The sequence below is a fragment of the Panicum virgatum genome, chromosome 4K, assembly GCF_016808335.1.
Source record: "Panicum virgatum strain AP13 chromosome 4K, P.virgatum_v5, whole genome shotgun sequence".
NCBI lineage: Eukaryota > Viridiplantae > Streptophyta > Magnoliopsida > Poales > Poaceae > Panicum > Panicum virgatum.
In genome coordinates, this window is record NC_053139.1 from 32064368 (window position 1) to 32074536 (window position 10169).

The window sequence follows — 10169 nt, forward strand, 5'->3', positions numbered from 1 at the left end:
TAGAAACGACCCAAACCCCGTGGGACCAGCACCCTCGTTTCTTCCCCGTTTCTTTCCCCTCCCTTACGGATCTGCTGCGCCGCCGCCGCCGCCTCCGCTTCGCCCCACCGCCGAGCGCGCCTGCGCCAAACCTGCGCGCGCCCTGCAGCCCCATCCCGCGCGCGCCATGCATCTTTCCCGCGCACGCCCAGCCTCCTCCCGTGCGCGCCCGGAGCCTTCCCGCGCGCCCCCTGCAGACCCTCCCTCCCTACAGCCAATATCCTAGCCGGATTGATGCTCTCCTCTACAAATCCATCTTCCCCCATCTCATATCGCTGCCAAGTTCCAGCCATGACCTAGTTTAGCCAAATCAATCCCGAATCCATCTCCAAGGGAGGCAGGTCGAGGATGGATCGATCGGAGAAGCAAGGCGTGCAGAAAAAGAAATTGAGGAAGAGCTCATCGAATTTGAGTTCTAGGAGAGGCACTGGTATTTCTGCTTCTCTTGGCACGACGATTCCCGCTGATGGATCAGGAAGTGCTTCTGCAAGCACTGGGGCTCCTGCCGGCAGCCCAGGCATTGGTGGTGGAACCGGCCCGCATCCAGGTCCTTCTCTTTGGCCTGCAACGTCTCTTGGCGGCTCTTTCATGGTTGATGCATTTCCCAGCAGCTCTGAATGGCATGATTCGCTATGATTTTGTATCTCCTTATGCTCATCAACTACTATACTAGAAGCAGTGAATGTTTATGTGATCTTGAACATATGTTTGCAATATGGGATTTGCTAGTGTACTAGCTTACTGTTATAGTTCAGGAAATTAGAACAAGCTGCGAGTACAAGTAACAAGCGTTTATTTGCAATTTCGAAAACATTAAAAGTAGCAATCAAGAAAATTCTGAATTTTGGTTGGTGAACATATGTTTTTTCAGGCTATATCCAGAAGGTGGATTTGTCAACTCTTTACAGAACGCATTACAGATGCCGCAAACTAGTCATATGTTTCCCCATACATATCCAGTTAGTTATCCCAATGCAAGTAATCTTCCAGAGAATCTCCATTTTGTTGGAGCTTCAAGTAGAGGGACCCCATCACCAAACGCAAGTGGCTTAGCAATGGGGACTGCAGATGCACAAAATGGGTCACAAGAAGAAACAATTGACATTGATGTCGATGACACCCTCGAGCCTACTAGGACCGACAAGCGACTGAACTGGTCGCATGAAGAAGACATTAGATTGGTAAGTTATTTTTTTCCCTTTGCTGGTACCTTATTTTCATATGCATGCCATCATCTGGTATATATATTGACCAACTTATTATAGTGTAGGTCAGTGCTTGGTTGCAAAATTCATTGGACCCAGTTGATGGAAATGGCAAGAAGTCTGATCAGTATTGGGCAGATGTTACTAATATGTACAACAGCACCACAACAAGTAATCGTAGGAGGAACCGTAACCAATTGAAAATCCGTTGGGATCGTATCAAGAAACCAGTCAGTGAGTTCCATAGTTGCTGGATAATGACCAATAGGGTGTACCAAAGTGGAATGAGCGATGACCAAAGGACAGATAAAGCACTTCAGATGTATGCATCTGAGCATGATGACAAGCCTTTCTTACTGCAACATATATGGAGGGTAGTAAAAAATGAAAGAAAGTGGGCTGCATATGTGAAGAGAATTGACAAGGAAAAAAGTCCAGTGTCTAATCCAGCTCATGCCGACAATGTTGAAGATTCTCCAAAAAAGCGTCCTATTGGAACTAAGCAAGCCAAAGCTGTGCGAGATGGCAAACGGAAGCCAGAGGTTATTTCTGCTATAGGAGAAAAACTAGATAAATTCATTGATGTAAGCAACAAGGCTAAGAAGATGGCTGAGGTGCAGCAAAGTTTGGCAAATAAGAAGCTTGAAGTAGACCAGCTTAATCATAAAGCAGCCCAGGAACAAACAAGGGGTAAAATGGTAGACCTTTACAGAGACTTGTTCTGTGCTTCAACTAGTGATATGAGTGAAGAAGCTAAAGCTGAGAGATACAAAGCATTGGAGTGTATGAAATTGGCTCTTTTTACTATTGAAAATTGAGGTATGGTACACTTGTTTCTACCGTGTGAATACATTTTCATTTTTAATGCTAGCTGCAAGTCTGAACACACTCACTTGTGTGAACTCAATCTGTTTTTTTAATGCTAGCTGCAAGTTCGAACACACTCACTTGTGTGAACTCAATCTGTTTTTTAATGCTAGCTGCAAGTTTGAACACACTCACTTGTGTGAACTCATTTTATTTTGTTAATGGTAGCTGTAAGTCTGAAAACACTCACTTGTGTGAACTCAATTTATTTTTTTAATGATAGCTGCAAGTCTGAACACACACTCTTGTGTGAACTCAATTTATTTATGTATATATATCCCCCAGCAGGACACTCTTCTCTCTTCCCCTGCGCACACTCTCCTCTCTTCCCCTGCGCACTCTCTTTTCTCTCTTCCCCTGTGCACTCTCTCTTCTCCCTTCCCCTACGCACTATGTCCCACCACCAATCAGCTGACATCCCCCTGGGCAAGATGATTCATTGGATGAGGTGAGCAGCATAGATCCAATGGACCTATATCCATTGGACGAGGTGAGCGGCCTGCTGGGTGATATTGCTGATTACATTGTTGATGAATTGAAGTCTGATGTTCAAGATATGGGACGTGCAAGGTAGAGTGGTCCAAGAAAGTTTGTTGACAGGCCTTATGAAGAATCTGAACAGGGGCTGATGAATGATTACTTTTTAGATGAGCCAGTCTATGATGACACAATCTTTCGCAGAAGATTTAGGATGAGAAGGCCCCTGTTCTTAAGCATTGTTGAAGCCCTAGGCATGTGGAATAAATATTGTACGTTGAGAATGGATGCACTTAATCGGCCTGGGTTATCTCCACTCAAGAAATGCACTGCTGCTATTCGGCAATTGGGAACTGGCTGCCCTGCAGACCAACTTGATGAGTACCTAAAGATTGGAGAAAGTACTGGAGTGGAGTGCTTGAAGATGTTTGTGAAGGGTGTGATTGAGGTGTATGGTCAAAAGTATCTGCGACGCCCCCCTGTACAAGATGTGGAATGCTTAGTGCAAATTGGTGAGCGTCGTGGGTTCCCTGGCATGTTAGGGAGTATTGTCTGCATGCATTGGCATTGGGAAAAATGCCCGGTTGCATGGAAGGGAATGTATACTCGTGGTGATCATGGTGTTCCTACAATCATTCTAGAAGCAGTAGCTTCACATGATCGTTGGATATGGCATGCCTTTTTTGGTGTTGCTGGATCAAACAACGATATCAATGTGCTTAACCAATCACCTCTGTTCATCCAACAGTTGAGAGGGGAAAGTCCTCAGGTGCAGTTCCATGTCAATGGAAGGCAGTACAACAATGGTTACTACCTTGCAGATGGTATATACCCAGAATGGGCTGCCTTTTGTTAAGTCAATACGTCTACCACAATCGGAAAAGCACAAATTATTTGCGGCACGTCAAGAAGGGGAAAGGAAAGATGTTGAATGTGCTTTCGATATTTTGCAATCTCGCTTTAGAATTTTGAAACAACCTTCACATCTATATGATCAAGGGGATCTTGAGAATATCATGCTAGCTTGTATCATCCTTCACAACATGATAATCGAAGATGAAAAAGATATAGAGCAGATTCCTTTTGATTTGAACGAGGCACCAAGTACATCAACAGTTCGAGAAGCTACAATTTCTCAAGCTGATGCTATGCCAGAGATGGAACAAGTGATACAAAGAAATGCCACTATTCGTGATAGAACTACTCATAGACAACTGCAGTCAAACTTAATTGAGCATATCTGGCAAAAGTTTGGCAATTCAAATAACTAGGTGACGTGATCATTTCAATTAATTAGCTTGCTTGCACAATTCATATTACTGTTGAAAAATGGTTCTTTTGTGTTTAGTTACATGAATAATCAGATCAATGTGTACCAGATTCATTTTGTGTACCTGAATGACCTTTACTTATTTCTGATAATTGTATGTATTTTTTCACTGCAACAGCATGCGGAATTGATGTGAGGTTGTCGTGCACTGGAGGCTCTAAATGATGGCGAGTTGTTGTGCACCTAGAGGCTGGAGTGTTGTTCTTGCAAATGGATGCTTACCTGGAGGCTGGAGTCGTCCATCTAAATATTATCTATATATCGCTATGCATTCTTATTGTATTGCTACCTGAATATTGCTTACAATTTTATCGTACTGCTGCCTAAATATTGCCTGTTGGGATTGTATTGCTGTGGCTGCACCCTGTCAGTCTCATGCTAGTTACGGAGATGCTATCTTTGTTTGAATTATTATTTAAATATCTATGCTTTGTTTGAACATTTGTTTGGGTGTTTTGTGGAGGATGTAGTGCGGCAGCAACAAGGCCACATGGATACTTGCCCCAATCGACCAACCTGTGTTTGTAATTAATGAATGCAGTCATTAAATTTCTCTCCTCATAGAAACTAGCACAGAAACTATGCATTGGAGCTCGTAGTTTCCAAGAGTGGTTTCTTAATGAGGTGGCATCTATAGAAACTACCATATGGTTTCTGGGTTGGGAGTGCCCTAATGTGATGCAAATTATTACAGTTATTGGTTTAAGGAGCAATATAGACGGGAACATCTCAAAGAAGCTGACAATAGACATATTATCTTTTTCAGCAATTTAGGAGATTATATGTTGGTGTTTAACGGTCAAGTCCATCGAGGCATACCCCCGAGGTGGTAGGATTTAGGAAGGGGATCACCGAGATTTGAACTCGAAGGTGCAAGGAACACGAAACTTTAGACAAGTTCGGGTCACCGAGAGCGTAATACCTGGGTCACCGAGAGCGTAATACCTGTCGGTGTTTTACCGTCGAGTTTTTCGAGGGGTATCCCGAGGAGAGTGGTTGTAGGCGGGGACTCGCCGGGATCAGAACGCGGTGGTGCAAGGAACACAATGATTTAGATAGGTTCAGGCCGCCGAAGCGTAATACCTTACGTCCTGTGTGGTGGTTTGTATTCCCGTGGGTGTTGTTCCATGTCTTGGAGGGGTCCCTGTCCGCCCTTATATATCTTGGGGGGACAGGGTTACAAGGAAAATCCTAGCCGAGTATGTTTAGAGTTCTACTTCGAGTGGGTCGGGTAGTTTCCATGTACTCCAGCTAGTCCTACTACTGCACGAGTAGATACAAGGTAACGGGGGGTAGTCTGTGTACTACCCCTTATTCAGAACATTCTATGCCTATGAGCAGTCCCGTGGCCCTGGGTCCGACAAGCCCCCGAGCTCTTCGTAGACGAGTCATGCAGGCATTGAGTACTTCTGAAGACATTCATCGTGTGCTTTCGAGTGCTTCGGGAATCCATCGCTCAGGCTAGGAGTCCGTTGAGCGCTTCGAGTAGTCTTCCGAGTACTCCTACGGCTGTATCGAGGCTATGAGGTGCTCTTAGCCCCGAATCTTTTCTTCAGATATGGTGTGCGATGTACTCGCACTCCATATGGAGTAGCCCCCGAGCCTTAGGTTGAACCGAAAGATCAGGCTGAGGATCATTTTTGTCTTTAGGGTCCTTCAAATCTCTATTTGAAAAAGGTTGCCATTTATGACACGTATCATGCAGCCCCCGAGCCTTGACTTGAAATCCCTTGATTTAGGGTTAGGCAAAATTTGGTCTAGGACACTAAAAAAAGGTGGCTTTTGCCCAAACACACTAAAATAACATGTCTTTGCCCAAACACATTAAACTTTCATGGCAATTGGGTGCTGGACACTATAACACATATTATTACATATCTTCATCAAAGAGGTATGTAAATATTTATAAAAGACAAGTATATCCCTACCCCTTCAAATGAACATATTAGATAGACAAAATGACATGATAACAGCATGTACTTCACCATATTCTTCACCATTCAGCACGCAGTAAACAAATACAAATAGCACGTTCAGCCATATTTGGCTACAATATAGACCCTAATGACATGGTTTAGCAATAGGGAATGATTCAGCAGGTTTAGCAAAAGAAAATCACAGATTCTGAGCCACATTTAGCTATCTTGATGCTACCAAAACTATACATGCTACTGATCTGGCACTCTCTAGTCTTTCTTAGACCTGACAACCTTCAACTTCTTTGCCTTCCCCTTCTCCATGAAGGCTATTGGAGATAGTGCTTCACATGCAACAGGCTCTATGGAGCCTTCAAATTCCAGCAACCTTTTTCGCCTGAAATGAATATAGAAACATGTAAATAATTATTTTAAAGAAAGATGACAACCAGAAAAATATAATGGATGACATATACCTCCTAGTCATAGGGCTAGGTGTTTTCACAGGAGTGATAGCTCTACTTGGTGTAGATGGATTTTGGTCTAGCAACCTCCTTGACATACTAAATAGAGAAAAATATGCCAAATTCAGTAAGAAGTAATACAATATGGCAAAATTTAGGAAGTTGCATTTGTACCTTCTTGTCATAGGGCTTGGAGTAGAAACAGATGTGATAGTTCTTGTTGGTGTAGATGGTTCATCAAATGATGGTTGCTCCTGTATTGGATTAGTGGCACTACTATATGGCACTGCTGCGACACTTTTCTTGGCTCGTTTCCTTTTTGGTTTTGGAGGGGCAGGTGATGGTGCATTAGATTCATAAACATATTCATTGCAAGTTTTTTCCATGTGCCCAAGCTATTTACACCTTTTGCATCTTGTGGATCTCTTTGCAGTGCCATCTTCTGCAACCGATTTGTACCTTCTTTCCCTTGGTCTACCAGCTGCCCTTTTCAGAATTGGAGGCCACAATTTGAATCCAGGGTCAACCTTAGGCCATTGTTTCCTATCTGTCATTGGCTTCACAGATTTTTCATAGGCTTTCTTGAACTTTGCCACAGAATAGTACTCATGAACATAGCCTTGTATATTATAACCTCAAAATGAAGTGATAATATAGAGGGCGTGTGTGCATGGCAGACCAGTAACTTGCCAGCGCCTACATGTGCATGTCTTCTCCTTAAGATCAACAGTATGCCTCCAATGAACTAGATCTTTTGTAACACCTTCAACTTCACCTAAAATTTCAGTCTCAGTACCACCATCTTTGTGTGAATACCTCCACACATATTTGAGTCCCCTGCTTCTTTTGTTGAGTTCCTTCATGACGTTAGGTAGGATCTTGCCTTCAAGCTTTCTTGAAAGTTTTCTTCTCAAGAACATTTTGTCCATTTCCATTTGTCTTATCCTATCCATAAGATCAACTACATGAAGGGATTTCTCTTTTCTAACTCAACTGTTGAATGTTTCAGCAATGTTATTTGTGACATAGTCACACTTGCTAGCTTCAGAGAACAAGTGTCGTGTCCAAAGGTGCTTATGAGTATTATGTATCCATATCATGGCTTCAGGACATGCTTCATACATTAGATTATAGTGCTCTTCAAACTTGTGTCTTTGATAAGCTCTACATGCTGGCCACAGATGTTTCTCAAAGACTTCACCCCAAAATCGCTTCTGGAAGTTTGCAACTAAGTGTCTCATGCACTCTCTATGCTCTACCCCATTTTTGAAGACTTTAGTAACAGCTGAATCAATTCCTTTGCCTGCATCAGTTGAGATCACAAGGCCTGGAGGTGATCCAATAACTTGATGAAGTCTGCTGAAAAACCATTCCCAATTGTCACTTGTCTCTGATCCAAACACACCATGACACACTGGAAACATCCAATTGTTCCCATCAATAGCAGTAGCAGATGCAAGTTGACCCTTCCATTTCCCAGTCAAATGGGTGGAGTCCACACCAAGGAAAGGCCTACAGCCATTTACAAATCCACCCACACAAGACTTCAATGCAACAAACATTCTAGTGAATCTCATCTTTTTCCAACTTTCTCATATTCAATGTCTACCAAACTGCCAGGATTGGTCTTCTCCACCTCTGCCTTGAAACTGAAAATACACTCAAAACTATCATCCCACTTCCCTTTGAGCTGCTGCAAAGCCTTATTTCTTCCATCCCAAACTACCCAATATGACAACTTCAGATGATACTGGTCCTCAAGCCTTTTCTTTAATTCTGTAGCCCCAATTGTATTGTCCTTTACAAGCCAATCCAGAACCCGATCCTTGATCCAGTGATTTGTTGCCATGCAGTTCTTCTCAACTTTTCCTGTGCTTTGACAAGTGTGTTCACAGGGCATCTTCTTTATCTGAAACAAGCAAGAATCAAACTCAGTACAAACATATAGTAAAAAATCAGTATACAAAATCTGGAAGAAGAACAAGTACCTCCCAAGTCCTTCCGTCCTGCAATTGTGAAACATGTATACACCACTTACACCGTTCAGCTTTGCAATAACCTCTATACCTTGTTGCCTCAGAATAGGGAGCTGAAATTTCATATTCACCTTTTATTGCATATTGCCTAATAGCTTTCATGAAAGTATCACGATCCCCAAAAGTTACACCAACTTCTATTTTCGGATTCTCCAAGTTAGTTGCATGGATAATTGTCTCACTACCGCATGCATCCTCAACAACTAATTCATCCTCCAAACAAGCATAGTCTACATCACTATCTAGTTCAGACTCTGATGAATCAGAAATTGGATCCTCATCATTCAGCCCAACATATTCTACATCATCCTCCACCCAAGGCACTTCACTAATTTGCTGAATTTGTGGCTCTACAAGGGATGAGTCAGTTTCAAGTGAAGGTTGTGCACTAGTTTGGTTGGCTGGGGTATCAATGCTTGCATGAAGCAATTTCTGGTCAGAATCAATCTCTTCATAGCTATGACTCATATTATCCCAATAGGTGACACACAATTTTTGTTTCGAGCTTAGCTTAATTTCTGCAGTAATTTCAAGAAGCAAATCATTCCAGTTTGTGCTATCTCTGTCTAAAATCTTTGGAATGTTACATGCCTTGCAATATTCGCGACCATCATCATCGGTTAATTTGACATAAGCGCCTACTCGAACAGCAAGCCTGTACGACAAATTAGGATCCATCCTAGACATACAGGGCACAAAGATGAATAGGATGAACATGAGATCAATTTAGTTACCAAAATCAAGCCTACAGTTACCCTAACCCTAGAAAAAATAGCAAGAAACTTACCCGTCGGGAACCCATGACAGATCAGCATGATTCTCTGGGAAAATGTCGCTGAAGAATCGTCGAGGAGGTTCCTCCATCTCTTGCCACAAGCAGCCGCCCCTGCCCAGCCACGAGCGGGCGTCGCCGCCATGACAGGCTGCCGACCAGAAAGCAGCAGGCGGACCTCAAGGCGCTGGCGCAGACCTGTAGCCCGGACAGCACCAGGGGATGGCAGGACGGAGGGCTCCTAACCTCCTAGGGAGCATGCGGGCTAGCAGGAGGAGGAGCATTGGAGGAGCCCCTCCGTTTGGCAGCAAGGGACTTAGTCCCGATCTGTTCCAGCAAGAGGAAAGAGGAGAGGAATAGGCAGGGGTAGTTATGTCTTATTACGTGTCTTTTTACTAAAAATGATTATAATAAGTGTCGGCGTCCTGACCCGGCGGTCCGGCACCAACTAGTAAAGTGTTGCGTGGTCTCTCTTCCTGGATGGTTGATGCAAGAGACAACACAGGAACGAACGGGGGTGCCTGTAGTATGGGGTACAAGCGAGGCGAGAGAGGGAGAGAAGCTCCCAAGTCTCTGCTAGAGGAGAAGTTGATTGAGGCGAGTGCCGATATCGGGGCTTAGAAGAGCGTAGGTGCTCTTGTGAGTTGTGCTAAGTGCGTAGAATAGCCCAGATCCCCTCGAGACGACAGTGTCCGCCTCCCCCTTTTATAGACACAAGGAGGGGCGGTGTACATGTATGGGAGAAGGGAGAAGTCGTCGTCTTCTCCCCGAATCGCGGGGGTGTAGTAGTTGAGCTATGTAGAAAGTACACTGTGCCGCACTGGAGAGTGAGGCGCCGGGCGTGGCAGTTGTCCTGGGCGTCGTCCTTGGCCCTGCGGAGATCGCGCCGGCGTCCTAGCAGTTCCAGTGGGTGGCATGGCAGTCCCTGTGGAGAGTACCGTCCCGCATTCGACGTGGCGGCGCTCCGAGGGTCCTGCAAGCGGGGGTCCTGCCCTGATCAAGGTCGGGGCCGCTTCTGAGGGCCGTGCCCATGCCGTTCGAGGGTTCCGTGGAGGGGAAAGTA

The 10169-nt window shown here is 44.3% G+C and overlaps 2 protein-coding genes across 4 annotated transcripts; one reads left to right on the top strand and one right to left on the bottom strand.

Moving 5' to 3' along the window:
* Positions 1-4359, top strand: LOC120703672 (glutathione S-transferase T3-like). Of its 3 annotated transcripts, XR_005687124.1 has the most exons (5): positions 13-586; positions 911-1220; positions 1310-2063; positions 2759-3859; positions 4037-4359. XR_005687124.1 is itself a non-coding variant. In XM_039987822.1 (4 exons), the coding sequence occupies exons 2-3, from the start codon at positions 960-962 to the stop codon at positions 2060-2062; spliced, it is 1014 nt and encodes a 337-aa protein (XP_039843756.1). In that variant the 5' UTR covers positions 14-586; positions 911-959; the 3' UTR covers position 2063; positions 4037-4359. The 3 variants fall into 3 exon arrangements, 1 of the variants encoding a protein (XP_039843756.1); XR_005687125.1 differs by having other exon boundaries at positions 1-586; positions 1310-3859; XM_039987822.1 differs by lacking the exon at positions 2759-3859 and having other exon boundaries at positions 14-586.
* A 3512-nt stretch (positions 4360-7871) lies between these two features.
* LOC120702136 lies at positions 7872-9504 on the bottom strand. The gene is made up of 2 exons (XM_039985895.1): positions 8287-9504; positions 7872-8207 (listed from the first exon to the last, which is right to left on the bottom strand). Exons 1-2 carry the CDS (start codon positions 9049-9051, stop codon positions 7872-7874), a joined length of 1101 nt encoding a protein of 366 aa, XP_039841829.1. The 5' UTR covers positions 9052-9504.
* Between the last annotated feature and the right edge of the window lie 665 nt (positions 9505-10169).